Below are 21,680 nucleotides of genomic sequence, written 5' to 3' on the forward strand. Positions count from 1 at the left end.
CCCCAAGTTTCGTTCACCAAAACAATTAGATTTTGAATTCTACGATTCCCAAAGTTAGGAGGATGTTTTGAGATTCTAAGCAAATAAGACTTTACTCAAATAAAAAAAAAATCTGTATCAGATACTAAAATGAATGCAGACACCAACTATTCGGCAGCAGTTTAAAACAAAGACAACAAAGAAAAGTACACCACAGGAACATGCCCTTCAGCCCTCCAAGCCCGTGCTGATCATGATGCTCTAACGAGAAAAAAACCTCTGCCCTTACTCGGTCCGTATCCCTCAATTTCCTCCTTATTCATGTATCCATCCAGATGCCTCTTAAATGTTGCTAATGTGCCTGATCCACCACATCCTCTGGCGGCACATTAAAGGCACCCGCCACTCTCCGTGTGAAAGACCTACCCGCACATCTCCCTTAAATTTTCTCCCTCTCACCTTCAACCTGTGCCACTTGTAATTGACACTTCCACCCTTGGAAAAAAACCTCTGACTATCACCCTGTCTATGCCTCTCATAATTGTGTCGGCCTCTATCAGGTCTCCCCTCAGCTTCCATCTTTCCGATGAAAACAATCCTAGTTTATTCAATGTCTCCTCCTGGCCAACACCATTGAGACCAGGCAATTTATTTATGAACACACAGAAATATGGACATTGTTGCCGGTATAAAGTTTGCAAAAATAGTTATCACATTAAAACAGGTATTTGTTATTTGTGATGTTCATTTTGTTGTATAAAATAAGAAAATAAGATAGTACTGTTTCGTAAAATATACCCTGCAGTAGTTTCATAGCTTTAACACTGGGAGATATCACGAGGTCAAAGTGTCCCAGGTGTACAAGGCTATTCCCAGCAGCACTCTGATTCACCCTCTGACATGTTGGAACAGACAAAACTTTCTCTCCAGCAGCAACAAGTGATGATCTGGCGGGGCGAGGACGGGGGGGGGGGGGGGGGGGGGGGCAGGGAATCCTCAGTGGTTCACAAGGGCTGTTTTGTTTCCAGGCATGCCTGTGTGGTTCGCCTTTGAATAATATAGAGATGGGTTTGTAAACAGCAACTTGGAAACTAAACAGCACAGTGTGACTAAGCTGTCAGGAGCAGAGGGGAGGGCAGACGGGGAAAGACGAGCAGACGGGGCTGCTGATCCCATTGGGCACACCCCTCCCAGTTCCCTTGGACTGGGAAGAAAAGGGGAAGGTTTTTTTCCCCCCCTCAGAAGCATCAAGTGCGCTGTGCAGTCGAGACTTGCTCGGCAGTGTTTGGTGCTGAATGTGAACGTCAGAGGGTCTGTCCTGATACAACCCTCACCCCTGCAATGTGAGGGGCCAGGATGTTTTGGCAGAGAGGATCGTGCAGCATTCCCCCAGCGAATGGTAACAGGTAAGAAACGATCACTGTAAGGTGAGCTCTTCGTCGGGAGCGGAAGAAGAATTAGAACCGATTGCAGTATTGCTTTGTTGGATGAAGGAAGGCGAAAAGCAGACAACCCGAGTCGGTGACACTCTGATCAAAGTTGGATTTAGATGGTGCGGATAGTGTACATTTCTGTGGTAAGCCTGGTACAATAAAGGACGTTATTCACAATTTCTGTCGAGACGTTCCAGACAAAACGAGGACTTCTGTTTAGTCTTCCTCTAAAAACACATCAAAAGTGTCTTAATTGAACACATTCATGTATGTAATACTGGCAAGTTCTCCAGACTTCACAGAACTCCGCAACGAACACATTCCACAGCAAATCTATTGTTAGTTTTTCAGCTTTGTGTTTAATTCTGGTGAAGATCGAGTTATTGAAGTGCAGCTTAACCCTCCCCCCACCCACACACCCATGTAGGGCATTTACTTGGTCGTTATTTTAAAATGATGTTGAAATGAAACAGCTATTCTCCAATCATGTTTATTGTGCCCTGATCCTGGAGACACCTTTGCTGCCCATCTCGCATGCTGTGGGTGTGGGGTGTGAGGAGCGCCTCTCACTGGCAGAGCGGCTTCCAACTTCTCTCCCGCCCTTTGTCCGCCGCCACTGTCCACCTCAAAATGATCAACCGCACCGCACCACTTGACGGACTGCAGTTTGTTTTCGGGCACTTACACACACGCACAAGCTTCTCCGGGGTCTTCACACCGCCAAATGTCTATGTGGGTCCATCTTCTCCTTTCTAACAACCTGGCAGGATTTCAGTTTCCCTTCCTTTCTCTCTCTCTCTCTCTCTCTCTCGATTGTCAGTTTTTCGTTCAACCCCCGCCCCCCACCCTTGAACACTATTTGAGGCAAGTGAATTAAAATGTTACAAATCATTTTTCAACTGGGTGGACGTTAAGTGTGAAAACTTCAATCACTTGGAGAAGTAATCCCGGATTCCACAAATTTAAAAAAAAATCTCTTGCAATATAACTGGGAAAGTGGAAGAATACCGTGGTTTATGTGGATAAGGAGGTTGCCACAGAAGTTGCGGGTCAGTAATGGAGTTAAAGCGCGCAGTTATAGAAATGATCAGAGGAAAGCGAAACACAGAATAAAAACAGAACGCGCTGAAAGCACTCAGCAAGTCAGGCAACGTCCGAGCGAGAGAGAAGGAAGCAGAGTTATTCTTGAGGTCAAGGGAAGGTGCAGCGCAAACGTGCACAGAAGCACCAGAAGCAGTCGAAATTGGCTCTCATATTGGAGGTTAGTGGAAAAGTTTCTGGCGTGAACCCGGGGTGGTGAAGAACAAACGCAACATCAGTCAATGTAACCAGTGGGAAGACTGGCATATTGCCTGTTGTGGCGCCTACTTCATTTCAGGTTCGACAGATAAAGTCGTGCAGATTAAGTAACGAGAGCTGCTAAAGTTAAATGTGGCACAGATTCTCCGAGTTTAGCACATTGAAATTATATACGGGTCTTGGGTAAATTTGCAAAACTCAATGCTGTCTGTTGTTTATAATTATGTAAAATCATGAAAAAAATTCACTGTTAGAGGGATGGAATTTAACGATTTTATAAAGTGACCTGAACTTTATCTATTTATTGTTCGTGAACAGACGACGAAGCCCAAATCAAAGCAAGTCAGGAACCGATATGTAAATAGAGGAGCTGCGAAGAAATGTTCCACATGGAAAAAAAACTATTGTGTGCGTGTTTTTATTTTAGCAGTTTTAAGTATTTTTACTGCCTTCTCGGTATGATGTTCAACTGAGGATTAGTGAAAAGTCTGTTATCGTGTTCTGCCACCTCGTGGCGAGTTAGCAACAAGCAGCAGTTAGTTTAACTGGTTAGTTCTAAGAATAGAAATGGCTGCAATATGGCGATTGGCATCGCTATTCAACGACACGTAACCGCTTTTTTGGGCTTCGGGGGAGTTTCTCCCCTTCGGGGCGGCACTTTGAAAATGTTCGGGCACTGGGGAGCTGGACTCGCCAACAGGACAGGCTCCTCACAGATCAAGGCGGCATCATGTTGAAAGGTTGGGGAGAGGGGAGGGGGGGCGGTTGAGAGGGGGGAAAGTAGACCCCCTCTTCACTCCCCAAACTTTCTGTGGCCCTCTCAAGCCCCCCCTTTCATGGGTGTGGCCCCACAGGTGCTGACCCTTGGCAGGGCCAACCTGGTACTCGGGCACCTTGGCAATGCAAGCTTAGAACTTTGGCAATGTCAACTGGGAAGCACTGCCAGGGTGCCCAGATGGCATTGCCTGTATGTCATGGGGAGTGCCAGGGTATTACCCTGCCCTGTTCCCGACCACCCAGGAGGCTCTAATACCTGCGAGACCCCCGAGGTGCCAACACACCTGGTCCACGATTGTTTTTAGATAGTTTTCAATTATACACACAATAAAGTCCCATGATTTGACTCTTCACCATTTGCGAACTCTCTCTTTCATGCAAAGCATTATGTACATCCTTTTACCAGTTGCCAGTCCAGTGTTCAATTATCTGCAGTTTTCAGAGAAGAAAAACTAGAAGAAAAGTTGTAAAAAATTTCATAAATTAGAATTTTAAAAATCCACAATGTATTTCCTGGATGAGATTGTGCACACTGCTCATATGTCGTCTGCCATGTTGTTACTGGAGTGTTTGCACATAGGTGTTCATTTGTGTCTACAGTACAGAATCTGGGCAATATTTAAGTCACCATTATTGAAAAATTAGTGAATCTGAACTGAGCAGAAAACATCCTAGAAAAATGATGACACTTGCTAAACAAGTGACAATGGTGTTAGTGCTACCATGTTGGACAAGGAGTATAGTGTTAATGAATCTACAATTAGATAAAATAAGGACTTATATAATTAGTGTTTCTGGTAGTCGTACTGCCAGGTTAACTTTTGTAATTAGGAGAGATCCAGAAATGGAGAAGTTACTTATCATGTGGGTAGAGTACCAACATAAAAAAACCCAGTTAATCGTCCCAAGGACCATTATAATTAAGGACGCATGGATGAGGTTAGAGAATCAGCCATAAATGCCTGTTGGATAAAAAATTTGGCCCCAGGCTGTGAATGATGTCACAGGCTTCCCCAATGTGGATGCTGAAGTAATCATGATTATGTTGGCAAACAGATTGGAGGGGAGGGATTTGAAGACCTGCCACATATGAAGTAGAGGATTCTCATCAATCGGAACTCTGTACAGAAGAACTTGTGGAACTAATCAAATCAAATTAATGTAAAGAGGAGGAATAAGAGCCTAAGAAGGTGTAATTTACAGCTAAGGTGATGGCAGACCTCATAAGATCAACGGAAGAATAGAAATAACAGGCGACAGACTATGGGATAAGTTTGGAAAGAAGCATTGCCTTTTGTCGAGTGACTGACACTGCTATTGCTTCTTACACAGAACTTTACAAGGTTGAAAAGCAAAAGACGAAGCAGTGAAAAATAACATTTGTAAAAATCCACAGCTAAATCAATCTCACCCACTCCCTCCATCTTCAAATAAACCTCCGTCAATGTCACCTCCAAGCCTTTTACATTCTGCTGGAGAGTCTTATAATAAGGGTACGTGTGACTAATATATATTTCTTACTTTGCTAAACAGCAGCACATCTTCATATTTATTAAAAACATGGTTTTGGTTGTCTTTTGTTCTGTAAATGTTTCACATTTTTGGATGGTTGTAACCAATCTTATTAACTCCCATTATAAACATGTTCGCTGCTTATGAGTTTTTCCAAGAATGTAACCTCCGTGAATAGCAGGACTTTACTGTATAATGAACTGAAGTACTGAAAAACAGTATTACTTATTTGCATTCTAGACCCTTTCACTTGAGCACTATTTTATGCGGTTGAAGATTTAGCCAAGTGTTCAAGGCTAAAGATGCAACCAGATTGGTTGGTGTTCATTAACTGCTTTTAGTCCCCAGACGTTTTGACTTCATACATTCTGTCTGATACAGGATAAAACAGTTAAATAAGTAATGAGATAAATAAATGTATATTCACACGTGGGTAATTATTCAGAAATGAGAATAAGTGGCAAGGCATGGTGCCATGAAATAGTGACAACACACAAGGAGGCCACTCGGTCCATTGTCTTCATGCTGGCTGAAACTCACCCGGTCATACACTCCTGCTTCTTCCCCGTAGCCCTGCAAACACTTTTGCAAATTATGGTACAGTACCTTGTTTAATAGGGTACAGGTAGGAACCTTATAAACTATTTTTTTTTCATCTTAATGAAAATAACCCACTCACAATTGGGCTCTCAAGCATTGTTAGCCCTGGCTCACTTACACAGTAGGAATTATATTAATTGGACCAAGAAGAAAGACACAGAAATAGGTTATATTTATTTCTACATTTTATGTATTTACATAAATATTTGTCTTCCTTCCTGATTAATTCATGACTTCTGGCCATCCCAACACTCTTTGCAGTCAATGAGGTGCTTTAGAATAAGAGGGCTGCTTTGCAGAGTTGGGCCACAATCCTGACATCAGCCTCAAGTCACGGTCGGGAATTATAAGTGACTATGGCGGGACATCAGCCACAATCTTCCTGGATGAAGAAGCCGCCTCGAGGAGCTCCACGGGGAGCAGGAAGCCCAATAGCAGGGCCCACAGTGATGACTAGCCAGTAGTTGCACCAGCAGAGGTGGGAGCAGCTGAGGCAGGAAGGAGACTGTGCGGATGTTTCAAAACGAGGTGCTCTCTGCAGCAATTGAGAATCTCTTCACTGGATGGCTTGTGGCCACAACTGTTGCCGATGCATCCTGTCCGTGGATGCTGGGGTGATTGAGCGGAGGTGCTACTGGCCCCCCAGCATGGCGACAGGTGACTGCTTCCGGTTAAGTGACCTCAGCGAGGGGCCCACCTACTATTGGAAAAGTCTTGGTGGCACCATCAGTTTCTCTCAATTGGCTCATTAATGCCCACGCCGACACACTATTTTCCAACTTGTTCCTGGTTCTGTCACCTAACCTGCCTCCGCAGTAATGGGGCAAGCCATTGTCGTCACCATTGCAATCTAAGTAAACGAGTTAGCCAATGCGTGCACAATAGCAACCCACAGAGAGCAAAGAGATAAATGATCAGAAATGTTGGGCATAATTTAGCTGCCTTGTTAAGCCCGTCTTGGTGTCGGGATGATGCTGTTGAATCTTGCGAGAGGTCTTTCACGAGATTTGCGACACTCAAAATACCTCGCAAGATTTAACAAAATAATTGAAATATGCAGTCATGGGATTCTCCCTGCACTAGGGACCTGATGGATGCGGCTGTGAGGACTAACCAGGGTGGCATTTAGTACTCCCAGGCATTAGAGACCCCAGATAGTCACGGGCATGGCAGTGCCAAGGGTGCCCATGTGGTCATTGGCACTGCCAGGGATCGGGCCCAGGGGAAATCTTTACCAGTTTGGGGGGGGGGGGGAGGGGGGAGATCAAAAACAGGGGGAAAAGTGGAATCGGAAATGGGGGGGGGGGGGGGGGAGGTCGAAAGGAGTAGGGGGAAGATCAGGGCAGCCAGACAAAATGGCGCCCTGATCTGCGAGGAGCCTTTCCTGCTGGAATTGTCAGAGGAAATGACTCAAGTACAGCTTCGGCAGAGAGAAACTCCTCTTGGCCAAAATCAGTGTCAAAGTGCCATTGATTAGTGGCGTGCCTCTCGGGACTACAGCCACTGAGAAACTCCCTGCTAAATGTGCTAAATGCACCTGTTATTTGTGATGCTGTTTGATGGATAAACAATCGCCTTTCAGGCTTGAGCTGATGAGTAACATTGACACCTCAAATATGAGGCAGGGTCCATTTCCAACAAACGAGAGTCTAATAACTTGCTTGTGACATTTAATGCCATTACCATCGCTGAATACCCCACCATCAACATTGGCGGGCACCATTGATCAGAGACTTAACTAGACCAGCTAGATAAATACTGTGGAGGCAAATATCGTGGTCCACCATGCTCCGCCCCATTAAACGTACGTCATCGGCATTTCAACGGTGTTGGCGCGTCATCAGCTGGCCCACCCGTGATGCTCCGCCACCCAATGGGCCGGGTTCCCAATGGCGCGGGCCACGTGTGGTCCCAACCGTGCGGGAACCGGGACTGTGTCCAGCTCTGCCAAACACGACCGGATTCGTGCCGCTGGCCGGGTGGGCTTCTGCAAGGACTGGGGAGGAGGTGGGGTGGTGGGTGAGGGGTGGCCAGCAGATGGGCTATGGGATCATGGTTGGCGGGTTGGGGTCGTGCACGGCCGGCGCTATGTTGTATGGCGTGACCGGTGCAGGCCGTGACCCAGCCATTTTTGGCCTGGGAGGCAGGAGTTTCAGTCGGAGCCGGTGCTAGCCTCCCACCAGTCCTGGTATCACACCGATTATTTAATCGTAAAGGACCACAGATGCTCCACTGGCGCCGTCACTTACCCGCTGGAATCCAGCCCATAGTCTCCCAAAAGGAGAATCCCGGACCTTGACTCTCAATAGTTTTTCCACCATTTATAACGCACAAGTTAAGGATTGAATATGGAATACTTCCCATTTGCCTGGATGAGTGCAACTTCAAGAATCCTCAAGAAGATCAACACCATCCAGGACAGAGCAACCCATTTGATCGACATTCCAACCACTACCTGAAACATTCACTCCCTCCATCACCAAGGCACAGTGGCAGCAGTGTGTAACATATACAAGATGCACTGCAGCAACTCAGCAAGGGTCCTTGAAAAACACCCTCCAAACCCATGACCCCTACCATCTAGAAGAAAGCAGTTGCATGGGAACATTAACATCTGCTAATTCCCCTCAAAGCCACACACATCTTGATTTTGAAATAGATCACCATTTCTTGGGTCACATTCCTGGAACTCTTCCTATTGGTATACCTAGACCATGGGGACTACAGCAGTCAAGAAGGCATCTCACCACCGCTTTCTCAAGGGCAGTTAGAGATGGGCAACAAATACTGGCCATTCACATTCCGTCAATGTATAAAAATAGGAGATTCCCCTACTTGTCTTCTAATAGTCCCCTGGGATCATCTCAGAGGGCAGACGAAGCTTCAACAGAACATACATTTAAAATTGTATATGATTAGATTTCCTGCACGTATTTCAGAATAAATGAGGTAAAATTATTGCTTTGCCATATCTTTAATTTACTCCCAATAGCTCCAAATAAACAATATAAATATGCAATCCATCTGGAAAAGAGTAACATGAGCTAAGAGAATCATAGAATTTCTAGAGTGTAGAAGGAGGCCATTTGGCCCTTCCAGTCTGCATTGACCCTCTGAAAGAGCACCCTACACACACCCACTCCCCCACCCTATCCCCACCTAATTTCCACATCCCTGGACACTAAGGGGCAATTTAGCATGGCCAATCCACTTAACATCTTTGGACTATGGGAGGAAACCGGAGCACCTGGAGGAAACCCATGGAACTATGATGTTGTTGCCATTACAGAGACCTGGTTGAGGGAAGTACAGGATTGGCAGCTAAACGTTCCAGGATTTAGATGTTTCAGGCGGGATAGAAGGGGATGTAAAAGGGGTGGCGGAGTTGCGCTACTGGTTGGGGAGAATATCACAGCTGTACGATGGGAGGACACCTCAGAGGGCAGCGAGGCTATATGGGTAGAGATCAGGAATAAGAAGGGTGCAGTCACAATGTTGGGGGTTTACTACAGGCCTCCCAACAGCCAGCGGGAGATAGAGGAGCAGATAGGTGGACAGATTTTGGAAATGAGTAAAAACAACAGGGTTGTTCTGATGGGAGACTTCAACTTCCCCAATATTGACTGGGGCTCACTTAGTGCCTGGGGCCTGGATGGGGCAGAGTTTGTAAGGAGCATCCAGGAGGGCTTCTTAAAACAATATGTAGACAGTCCAACTAGGGAAGGGGTTGTACTGAACCTGGTATTGGGGAATAAGCCTGGCCAGGTGGTCGAGGTTTCAGTAGGGGAGCATTTCGGGAACAGTGACCACAATTCAGTAAGTTTTAAAATGCTGGTGCACAAAGATAAGAGTGGCCGTAGGGTGAATGTGCTAAATTGGGGGAAGGCTAATTATAACAATATTAGGTGGGAACTGAAGAACCTAGATTGGGGGCGGATGTTTGAGGATAAATCAATATCTGACATGTGGGAGGCTTTCAAATGTCAGTTGAAAGGAATTCAGGACCGGCATGTTCCTGTGAGGAAGGATAAATATGGCAAATTTCAGGAACCTTGGATAACGAGAGATATTGTAGGCCTCGTCAAAAAGAAAAAGGAGGCATTTGTCAGGGCAAGAAGGCTGGGAACAGATGAAGCCTGTGTGGAATATAAGGAAAGTAGGAAGGAACTTAAGCAAGGAGTCATGAGGGATAAAAGAGGTCAGGAAAAGTAATTGGCAAATAGGGTTAAGGAAAATCCCAAGGCTTTTTACACGTACATAAAAAGCAAGGGAAATGGATGGCCCACTGAAGGATAGGCAAGGGAATCTATGTGTGGAGCCAGAGGAAATGGGCGAGGTACTAAATGAATACTTTGCATCAGTATTCACCAAAGAGAAGGAATTGGTGGATGTTGAGTCTGGAGAAGGGTGTGTAGATAGCCTGGGTCACATGGAGATCCAAAAAGACGAGGTGTTGGGCGTCTTGAAAAATATTAAGGTAGATAAGTCCCCAGGCCCGGATGGGATCTACCCCAGAATACTGAAGGAGGCTAAAAAGAAAGTTGCTGAGGCCTTGACAGAAATCTTTGGATCCTCACTGTCTTCAGGTGATGTCCTGGAGGACTGGAGAATAGCCAATGTTGTTCCTTTGTTTAAGAAGGGTAGCAAGGATAATCCAGGGAACTACAGGCCGGTGAGCCTAACGTCAGTGGTAGGAAAATTACTAGAGAGAATTCTCCAAGACAGGAGCTACTCCCATTTGGAAGCAATTGGACATATTAGTGAGAGGCAGCATGGTTTTGTGAAGGGGAGGTCGTGTCTCACTAACTTGATAGAGTTTTTCGAAGAGGTCACAAAGATGATTGATGCAGGTAGGGCAGTGGATGTTGTCTATATGGACTTCAGTAAGGCCTTGACAAGGTCCCTCAGGGTAGACAGGTACAAAAGGTGAAGTCACATGGGATCAGGGGTGAGCTGGCAAGGTGGATACAGAACTGGCTAGGTCATAGAAGGCAGAGAGTAGCAATGGAAGGGTGCTTTTCTAATTGGAGGGCTGTGATCAGTGCTGCAACATTTGTTGTTCGTAGTATATATAAATGATTTGGAGGAAAATGTAACTGGTCTGATTAGTAAGCTTGCAGACGACACAAAGGTAGGTGGAATTGTGGATAGCAATGAGGACTGTCAGAGGATACAGCAGGATTTAGAACGTTTGGAGACTTGGGCGGAGAGATGGCAGATGGTGTTTATTCCGAACAAATGTGAGGTAATGCATTTTGGAAGGTCTAATGTAGGTAGGGAATATACAGTAGAACCCTGAAGAGTATTGCAAGTCAGAAAGATCTAGGTGTACAGGTCCACAGGTCACTGAAAGGGGCAACACAGGTGGAGAAGGTAGTCAAGAAGGCATATGCATGCTTGCCTTCATTGGCCGGGGCATAGAGTATAAGAATTGGCAAGTCATGTTGCAGCTGTATAGAACCTTAGTTAGGCCACACTTGGAGTATAGTTTTCAATTCTGGTTGCCACACTACCAGAAGGATGTGGAGGCTTTAGAGAGGGTGCAGAAGAGATTTACCAGGATGCTGCCTGGTATGGAGGGCATTAGCTATGAGGGGCGGTTGAATAAACTCGGTTTGCTCTCACTGGAACGACGGCGATTGAGGGGCGACCTGATAGAGATCTACAAAATTATGAGGGGCATAGACAGAGTGGATAGTCAGAGGCCTTTCCCCAGGGTAGAGGGGTCAGTTACTAGGGGGCATAGGTTTAAGGTACGAGGGGCAAGGTTTAGAGTAGATGTACGAGGCAAGTTTTCTTACACAGATTGCAGTGGGTGCCTGGAAGTTGCTGCCGGAGGAGGTGGTGGAAGCAGGGACGATAGTGACACTTAAGGGGCATCTTGACAAATACATGAATAGGATGGGAATAGAGGGATACGGACCCAGGAAGTGCAGAAGATTTTAGTTCAGACAGGCAGCATGGTCGCCCCGGGCTTGGAGGGCCGAAGGGCTTGTTCCTGTGTTGTACTTTTCTTTGTTCAGACACGGGGAGAATGTGCAAACTGCACACAGTCACCCAAGGTCGGAATTTAACCCAGGTCCCAGGCCTGGCGCTGTGATGCAGCAGTGCTAATCACTGTGCCACCGTGCCGTCCCCTTTTTATCATTCCGTCCCCCCCGGCCATCCACCAGGTTCGCACACCTACTTCCAAGTCCATGGGCGGGATTCTCCGCCGGCGGGATGCTCCATTTTGCCGGCGCCCGGGGATTTCCCGATGGCATGGGGCTGCCCCATGATGGGGAACCCCATTGACCGTCAGGCGTAACGTAGCATCCCGCCGGCGTGGTGAGGCAGAAATACGGCACGGCGGGGCGGAGTATTTATGCCATTCCTAACTCTCATTAAACCTGTTTTGTAATAATATGAAATGCTGACCATTTGAAAAATGAAAATCGTTTTGTAGCAAAGTTAGAATATTTTAAACCATTTTAAATTAAATAAGCTGCATGTCTGTGTATGTTATTACCTGTATTTACTTCTCAAATAATTCTATAATTTTCTGTCGTCTAAATTTTTATTCTTTGAAATTTTCTACGAATGTCAATATATAGCAGCTTCAAAGGTATACAATCCTTAATTAAATACAGTCAAATCCAGATGTGGGCAATTGCATCATACAATGATAGAACACCTGGTGCGTTCATAGACAAAGCAAGTGTTTCTGAGTCAGTCAGCACTGTTGTAGCTATTGCTGCGATGTGCAAATCTGAGTACACAGAACCATAATAATACCCCTCTCAATCTGCTGCATGTTCAAACTACTACAGTAACAACCGATGATCTTCCTCTCCATTATGTTCAGCCAATGTAATGTGACCTTCTCCCTCCTGTTCTGAATCTTCATTTTCACCCAGTGTGTATCAAATCTCTATTGACTCCTTTCTTTGTGAACTGTGTTTAGTTCTGTTATTGAGTGACCATCAGGGGATGTCATTGTGAGGCAGCACTATCATAACCTCCCTTGAAATTTACAATAAGTTTATTCTTCTAGCAGGGAATGGTTTTCACTTCACAGAGGAAACTGAGATAGAACCACCCCTATAAAGTACCCTGGCCACCTTTATGCATCAGTGAGATCGGAGCTGAAACAGGCATTTAATAAAACAGGTGTGCTTGGAAGGCGTAAATGGGGACATATTACAAGAACAGAAAAAATAGGAGCAGGTGTCTGGATTTTTCTTTGGAGCAGAGAAGGCTGAGAGGGGACCTAATTGAGGTGTATAAGATTATGAGGGGCATGGACAGGGTGAATAGAAAGCAGCTGTACCCTTCAGTTGAAGGGTCAAGTAACAAGTAGGCATAATTTTGAGGTGAAAGTCAGGAGGTTTAGAGGTGATTTGAGGGTATTTTCTTTCACTCAGAGAGTGGTGGGAATCTGGAATGCACTGGCTGAGAGGATAGTTCAGGCAGGAAACCTCAGAACCTTTAAAGAATACTTGAAATGCCATAACATTCAAGATTATGGGCCAAGAGTTAGGAAGTGGGATTAGTTTAGTTTTTTTGTTGGTGCAGGCTTGATGGGCCAAAGGGCCTCTTCTGTACTCTGTGATTCCATGAGTGGACCATATGGCCGGGCCTGCTCCACCATTCAATATGATCCTGGCTGATCTTGAGCTTCAACTCCATTTTCCAGGAAACTCCCCATTTGGGGCAGCACAGTAGCATGGTGGTAGCATAAATGCTTCACAGCTCCAGGGTCCCAGGTTCGATTCCCGGCTGGGTCACTGTCTGTGCGGAGTTTGCACGTCCTCCCCGTGTGTGCCTGGGTTTTCTCCGGGTGCTCCGGTTTCCTCCCACAGTCCAAAGATGTGCGGGTTAGGTGGATTGGCCATGCTAAATTGCGCGCAGTGTCCTAAAAGTAAGGTTAGGGGGGGGGGGGGGGGGGGGTGTTGGGTAACGGGTATAGGGTGGATACGTGGGTTTGAGTAGGGTGATCATTGCTCGGCATAACATCGAGGGCCGAAGGGCCTGTTCTGTGCTGTACTGTTCTATGTTCTATGTTCTATTTCCCTTAATTCCCTGTGAGGCCAAAAATCTGTCTATCCCAGCCTTAAGTAAATTTAAACATATTTAAACATTAAGTATGGAGTGTGTAGTGGTATGCCTGCAAACAATATGGTAGATAATTGGTGTGCGACCTCCAGCCAGCACGTGGCGGGTGGTATGATCCACCATGCGGTCTTGAGACAGTTGTCATGCACTCAGATATAAGCTGGGGCAGATTTGGTGATCAAGAAAAGGTTATAAGACGTACATAAGGACAGTCATGCATATGGGTAGTTCCAGGGGAGTACAAAGAAACTGCATGATAACTTGCTCTATAACAGATCGCTATCTTGCCACGTGTGTATCAATAAAGATCTGGTTTGGACAAGTCACAGGCAGTTCTGTGGATTCATCACTAGACAGAGAGGAAAGCCAGTAATTGAGGGGTCAGGTTAGAGAAGATACAATATGAAATGAAATGAAATGAAAATCGCTTATTGTCACGAAAGATGAGTTATAGCCACAGAAACCTCGGGAAACCAGGTGTTAATGGTCACAGAAACTAAGGGGAAAGGGTGCTAATGGCAGTCCCCAGAGAGAAGAAAAGATGTGAAAGGCCAAACAGCAGGGAAACTAACATTAAAGGGTCAACTGTAGATGTGGGGGGAGGGGAAGGGGGAAGCAAAGAGGAGAAAGGGTAAGGAAAGGTGGATATGATGCGGGGGGGGGGGGGGGGGAAAGAAGGTCAATATATATTAAGAAAGACAAGAAAGAAAGAAATGGTAAAAGACAGTTAAAATTAAATGGGATGAAAACAAATGGGTCGAGGTGGGATAGAGCTAATCATCTGAAGTTGTTGAATTCAATGTCGAGACCGGAAGGCTGTCGCGTACCTAACCGGAAGATGAGATGTTGTTCCTCCAGTTTGCGTTGAGCTTCACTGGAACATTGCAGCAGGCCAAGAACAGACATGGGAGCAGGGTCTTTTGTTAAAATGGCAAGCAACGGGAAGGTCAGGGTCTTGAATGAAATGAAAAAATGAAAATCGCTTATTGTCACGAGTAGGCTTCAATGAAGTTACTGTGAAAAGCCCCTAGTCGCCACATTCCGGCGCCTGTTCGGGGAGGCTGGACCGTGCTGCTGGCCTGCTCGGTCTGCTTTAAAAGCCAGCGATTTAGCCGAGTGAGCAAAACCAGATACACCATCAATAATAGACGAGTGATAAACATAACTGAGGCTTTAATACACTAAACAGCAAGCCTCCTGCCTCTGGACCCAAACTGGGTCCGGAGGTGGAGACTTGCCACTTTTATACAGAAGCCCAGAGGGGAGGAGCCACAGGTGGAGCCAGCCTGGACAAGCCCAGGCATGTACAATACAGCACAGTGAATATAATACAATAAACCCAATAACGTGGTTTACCACACAATAAAATATCGAGAGGCTGTGCCACTGAGATGTAAATATACTCATGGGGATCAGTAAAAGCAGGAAGCAGAGTGACAGGCATGAAGAGCACATGGCCTATTTAAGGTATATAATTAATATCAAAGGAAGGAGGAACATTATGAATGGGATGCTTGAGAACCATGGAGTATGGGTATGAGAGAAAATTCAGCAGCAGTTGTTGATAAGAGATACAAAACAGCCGAGGGGAAGTTATGAAGAGCTAATACCATTACTTTTTTTTTCTGAATTGATTAAATTCAGGTTTCCAAAATGTTTCCTGTTATCCCAATTTGCTCCAGTAACATGTCTTTAATTGAGATTAGTTTTCAGAGAAATCCAGTTATATTTGATGCTTTATTTTGAGGACCATGATTGGAGACGTTGGACTGGGGTGGACACAGTAAGAAGTCTTACAACACCAGGTTAAAGTCCAATAAGTTTATTTGGAATCACCAGCTTTCAGAGCACAGCTGATTAAGGAGCAGGCTCATGTTGTAGAGATGAAAGGACAATGTGTTAGCTTCAGGCACATCCTGCAGACATTATGGGGTAACTTGCTATCCAGGCATTAAACTGACATTGCAGATTGGGCATTCTGCAATGGGCAGGCATTCTACAACACCAGTTTTATGTCCACATGAGAAGTAGGAAATCTACCCCAACAATGTTAAGCAGAATAGGGAGAGACCCTTGAGCATGTTAAGCATTTTCAGGAGGGTGCTGATAAAGGTTAACTGATCCCTGAACATGTGGGTGGAGGGGGAGCATAGTTTTGTGAAGTATTATCCTATGATAAATTATCACTTGACAATGTAGCCTTCAGTAAAATATTAGCATCTACCTTAAATGAATGTAGAGGACATAGGTACAGGCAGGTAAGAATAACATGGGTTTACACAGCACTGGTATGAAGTACTTCTGAAGTGAGGTCACTGTTGTAGTGTGGGGAAATATGAAAGCCAAATTATGCAAAATAAGGTCCCGTCCATGAACACCAATGAGCAAATTACCAGGTAACTCGTTTTGGTCGCATTGTTTGAGAATCTTGGGAGAATAATCTGTTCATCTTCAAAAAGAGCCTGGTAGTATTTTACATCCACCAAAAAAAAAGGCAGAAGGAGCCACGGTTCAACGTAACAACTAACAGGGAGTATTTCAGTGTCAGAGATGCTCCCTTTCGGATGAGAGGTTGAACCGTGGCTCCTGCAATATCCTGAAGGCTGCACTGAGCACTACCTGCTCAAGCCTCTGATGTGACGCTGAACTTGTGACTTTCTGACTCATGAATGAGAGTAGTACCTCAGAACCAAAGCTGATATCTTGGCAAGTTCACCATTGACATCAGGAAGTATTTCTTCATATGGAGAATAATCAATACCTGAGGTTTTATTCCAAGTGAGGCAGTGGAAGGTAAACATTGTGGAATCAATCAAGATACTGTTAGTTTCCATAATGGGACGAGGGCAGAGAGAGAGTATGATTCTGTGAGCTATTCATAGTAGTTGATTGACATCCCATCCACCACCTTAAACATTCACTCCCTCCAATGCCAGAGCATAGTGGTATCAGTGTGTGCCATTTATAAGAAGCACTGCAGCATCCTGCCAAGGCTGCTTTGAAAGGCCTAGCTTTGATAGCACCTACAAAACCCATGACCTCTACCTCCTATAAAAATGAGGGCAGCAGTCACATGGGAATATGACCACGTGTAAGTTCCCTTTAAAACCACAGACCGTGGATTGATATTGCACTTCGTTCAGTATCAGTAGGCAAAAATCCTGTTCCTCCCTTCCTAGCAGCATTGTGGAAGTACCTACACCAGATGGACTACAAGGGTTGATGAATGGAGCTCACCATCACCTTCTCAAGGACAATTAGGGATGGGCAACAAATGCTTGCCGAGTCAGCAATGCTCACAACCAAAGAAAGAACAAAAATACATACATTTCGATAAATGGCTTCCTTAGCTTAACTTTGTGATAATTTGTGATGAAGCTCAATTTTCTCTGTTTCGTGGGAAAAGTTCATGACCTGAATTCTCTCGGTCTGCTGCCATTGAATGAAAGGATACAAGTTTAAAATGAGTAAACTAGTTTGTGTGATTCAGCATTCATGAGAAATGTGTTCCATTGTCACTATTTCTTCAAGATCTCGGAAACAAGATTACAAGTTCCACAAATATATGTACAATTCTGCCATTCTGTTTTCAAAAAGAAAAAATAAAGGTCGCAAGGAAAGATCAAGAGAATGAATCTAAGTAGTCAGCCCTTTCAGAAATCTCTTCACAATATCTGTGGGCTGTATAGGACCAACATTGTGTTCTGTATGATAAATGGGCCTATCCTCTCTTTTTCACACCATAAATATTGGTTCAAATTATATTCCAGTTCCCAGGTCCACAATGCTAGATCGATGACAACTTTTAATAATTTTGATAGACACAAAAGGAAACACCTTTTAATGTAAATATGTAAATAGGAGAATTGAAAGTAGTCTTTTATATTAAGTCATTGTTTTCTTTTTCTTTTCTTCACAGAAAAGGATCTTGTTTCACCATGGGGACAATACCACTTTTATTATTACTTTCCATGAACTCATTAACATTCGCCTTCTGGATTGACACGGCAGAAGATTATACCTGGCATTTACAAAGAACACCCCAAGTATTGGACAGAAGAACCATAATCATAGACCCTCCAAGGTTCAAAGCTAAAACCAAATTGTTGATAAACTCAACCTGTGGGATTGCTTGTCAAAAGAAATTACCACTGCCAACCGTGTCTGACCTTCAAAATTATCTTTCTTATGAAACGGTGTACAACAATGGGACACGAACCTTGACTGAGGTGGAAGTCGGAGAATTTGACCTGAAAAATGAACTTGAATTTGCTCAGGCAAGAGGCCGTTCTCGGAGGAAGAGGCAGGTCTTTGGGTTGGACAGCAGATTTAGCATTGGTAACAAACATTTCATAACCAGCTATCCTTTCAATACAGCAGTGAAAATCTCCACAGGATGTACTGGGATTCTAGTTTCACGAAAACATGTGTTAACAGCAGCTCACTGCATTCATGATGGAAAAGACTATGTGAAAGGTGCCAAAAGGCTAAGAGTAGGATTCTTAAAGATGAGATCCAAGGGGGGTGGAAGAAGAAGGGGATCGAAGAGAAATAAACGATCAACTAAGGATAAGCCATCTTTCCAATGGTCAAGAGTAAAGCGCACGCAAGTACCAAAGGGCTGGTTCAAAGGAGTGGCTGATGATGTTGCAGTGGATTACGATTATGCTATTCTTGAATTAAAGCGACCTCAGAAACACAAGTATATGGAGATTGGAATTAGTCCTCCTGTCCAGAATATGCCAAGCAACCGGATTCACTTTTCAGGCTTTGATAATGACAGACCAGGGAAATTGGTATATCGTTTCTGCACTGTGTCTGATGAATCCAGTGATCTGTTCTATCAGTATTGTGATGCTAATCCTGGATCAAGTGGCTCAGGCATTTACATTCGTCTTAAGGAGCAAGACAAGCGTACATGGAAACGCAAGATAATTGGAGTCTTTTCTGGTCATCAGTGGGTGGATATCAATGGTATACAGCAGGATTACAATGTGGCCGTGCGCATTACTCCACTTAAATATGCACAGATATGCTTCTGGATACATGGGAACTATGCTGATTGCAGAGATGGTTGATGGAAGTCATTACATAAATTACATGCTTTTGTATCCGTGTACTTGTGTGCATACGAAGTGGATGATGATGTTCCATCAAGGCACATTTCATCTCGACTGAAAGAATCTGTTCAGGGCGCTCTAATTTAAGAATATAAAATGTAAAATTAGCAAGAGTCTTTCAGAGTATATTGTAACATTGGGTAACATTGCTGTTCAGAATGTTTAGTTATTCCGTATTTAATTCACTGCGATAATTAATTAATCTGTGGGAACAAATTATTCAGGGTTGGTTAATAGCCCAATAAGTATTCTACCTAATGATTTTGAAAGATATATTAAAATAGAGAACGGTGCTTATTCTCATTCCTAAAGTTATTTTTAAGGTTTTAAAGAATGCGCTGCTGAAATCTCCAGAACCTCATTATTTGTCCTGCAAACATAAAACTATTATAGACTCAGATTTTAAGCATTTTCATTTTTCAAAGAATAACTATTTGCCTCGTAGTAAAATATACAAAACTATCCACATGTCATTTGTTACTGAATTTAAAGTAGTTTGTAACATAGGTGAACGAGTGTCTTATTATTTGTCTTAGTTGTACTGATCAATCTTGGAGCATTTGAAATTGGAGGTTCAAATTGGGTGTTGTTCATATCTTGTTTCCAGCAAAATAAATTGTCGATATGCTCAATTTTCAATAATAATAATAATATTTATTGTCACAAGTAGGCTTACATTGCAATGAAGTTACTGTGAAAAGCCCCTAGTCGTCACATTCCGGCGTCTGTTCGGGTACACAGAGGGAGAATTCAAAGAGGGAGAATTCAGAATGTCCAAATTACCTAACAGCTCATCTTTTGATGACTTCTACCAATGTATACTGTTTAAAAATCCCGGGCAGTTCAATACAGCAAAGATAAAGTGATGGGTGTCATCAAAATTGTTCTAAGCAGGTTTAGCGAAGTTAAAGAAAAGGAAATAATGTTGTTTGTTACCCTGTTACAAATTATGATTGATTTCATAGAACAAATCCTTTAAAATGTTTAGTGCAAAATTAATTTGGCAATTTATCCAGTTAAAAGTGTTCAAATTTCAACCATTTCTCCTTTCTACCCCCCCCCAAAACATTAAGTCAGTGATTGAAAAAAAAAGTATCTATAAGACTGTGACGAATATTAGTGCCCGTGGGAGTATAACTGACTAAGAGCAGTTCATCGTCACAGAAAATCTGAACAATCTCTTTAAGAGTGAGTTAATGGAGATTTATCTTATTCAATTGCATCTGAATAGAATTAGAAACTTATGCTTAAAGTACCAGTCTAATCATTTGTTGTGCTAACAGTAAGCAATTTGTATTTATATAGAGAGCAAAGGTTAAGATCTGCAGGCTTGCCTTAAATAAAAAACATGTGCAAACCAATAACATGATTCAGATACCTTTGGCAGAGATAGTTTAGTGACAAACGCGGTTCTTTAAAGTGCATTCTAGGATGCTTTCTCAAAAAAAACTGTAATAGTATTTTGGTGCTACATTTTATCTTGAAATACATATTTGGGTCGCATTAACATCACTCAGAGTACAAATGCATGGAGTGAATCAGGAAATTATGGAAATGAGGAATGTCTGGAAGGTCCTACCACTTTAAATGCACTGGTGCTATGCTATTTGCTACAATCACAGTCTTTGCATGTTAAGTAATTTTCATATATCAGAACTGTAAAGATAGAATAGAAGAAGTATTTAGTTAAGAACTGTAAAGTGACTCACTCTGCTTAGTCACATCACTCACTCTTTAAAATTAAATGTAACTAAACTCAAATAAAACACAGAATCTGTGGTACGAAAACCTGAACAATTATTTGATGAATAGTTTTAATAATGTTGATTATTAACAAATAAGAGTGAAATTTAATCAGTATTGTTTTAGGACAAACACAAGGTCTAAAAAGTCCACACTTATTTAGAAAAGGAAACATTGCAGAAAAATATCCCTGCCAAAAGTTACAGGTACCATTCATTATTTTTAAATGTACAAAAAGTACGCAACTGCCCAATATAATTAATTATACAACTCCTGAACCCAAATAGAGTCCTACAGAAAAACAGCGCAGGCTGTATAATGACTCAGTGATCATCAAAACAAAACATACTCTGGGGAAGAAAAAGAGAACATTGATAATTTTGTTTTACCTCAAGCAGGATAAATGTTGCTTTACATTCTTGTTCTTTGTTGTTTAAGAATTTCCCGAAATGCATGTTTGGAAAGTGACTTTCTTTGTAGATTCACTGAGTTGCTGTATACTGTAAGACATGATCTATTCCTTTCAACCTCATTGTATATTCAGCAGAAAAATACAGACCTTTTCCGTCTTGTTATCTGTTGTGTTTTTCTTATCAAAGGAACACTTTACACATTCTGCAAACATACATTATTAATGCTTATTGAACCTCTTCAGCTATAAATTCTATTACTTCCAAGCAGAGTCACTATCAGATTCATTTATTCAATCAATAATCTGTTCATATTGCATAGTGATTATTTTCTATTATTCATGCAATCGCTCAAACAACAACCTGCATGGAAATGGCTGCTAAAGATCGCAAATAATAATAATTATTATTATTAGTGTCACAAGTAGGCTTACATTAACATTGCAAGTTACTGTGCAAAGCCCCTAGTTGCCACACTCCAGCGCCTGTTCGGGTACATTGAGTGAGATTTCAGAATGTCCAATTCACCTAACAAGCATTTATTTTGGGAGTTGTGGGAGGAAAGCGGAGCACCCGGAGGAAACCTGCGCAGACAGAGGGAGAACGTGCAGACTCCGCACAGACAGTGACCCAAGCCTGGAATCGAACCTGGGACCCTGATGCTGTGAAACAATGGTGCTAACCACTGTGCTACCATGCCACTCCCATGAATC

The 21,680-nt window shown here is 43.4% G+C and overlaps 1 protein-coding gene across 4 annotated transcripts; it reads left to right on the forward strand.

The window, feature by feature from the left end:
• The first annotated feature begins 989 nt into the window (after nucleotides 1–989).
• Nucleotides 990–21,132, forward strand: prss35 (serine protease 35). 4 transcript variants are annotated; one of them, XM_038799484.1, is made up of 4 exons: nucleotides 990–1,385; nucleotides 3,030–3,119; nucleotides 4,821–4,981; nucleotides 17,614–21,132. In XM_038799484.1, exon 4 carries the CDS (start codon nucleotides 17,633–17,635, stop codon nucleotides 18,770–18,772), a length of 1,140 nt encoding a protein of 379 aa, XP_038655412.1. In that variant the 5' UTR covers nucleotides 990–1,385; nucleotides 3,030–3,119; nucleotides 4,821–4,981; nucleotides 17,614–17,632; the 3' UTR covers nucleotides 18,773–21,132. The 4 variants fall into 4 exon arrangements, with proteins under 4 accessions (XP_038655412.1, XP_038655413.1, XP_038655411.1 ...); XM_038799485.1 differs by lacking the exon at nucleotides 3,030–3,119; XM_038799483.1 differs by lacking the exons at nucleotides 3,030–3,119; nucleotides 4,821–4,981 and having other exon boundaries at nucleotides 991–1,385.
• Nucleotides 21,133–21,680: the final 548 nt, after the last annotated feature.

The sequence above is a fragment of the Scyliorhinus canicula genome, chromosome 6, assembly GCF_902713615.1.
Source record: "Scyliorhinus canicula chromosome 6, sScyCan1.1, whole genome shotgun sequence".
Taxonomy (NCBI): Eukaryota; Metazoa; Chordata; class Chondrichthyes; order Carcharhiniformes; family Scyliorhinidae; genus Scyliorhinus; species Scyliorhinus canicula.

Coding starts and splice junctions, on each gene's coding strand:
- prss35 (XM_038799482.1), top strand. CDS start 2,429: ATGTGGATAAGGAGGTTGCCACAGAAGTTGCGGGTCAGTAATGGAGTT. Junction 2,674..17,613: donor AATTGGCTCTCATATTGGAG/GTTAGTGGAAAA, acceptor TTTTCTTCACAG/AAAAGGATCTTGTTTCACCA.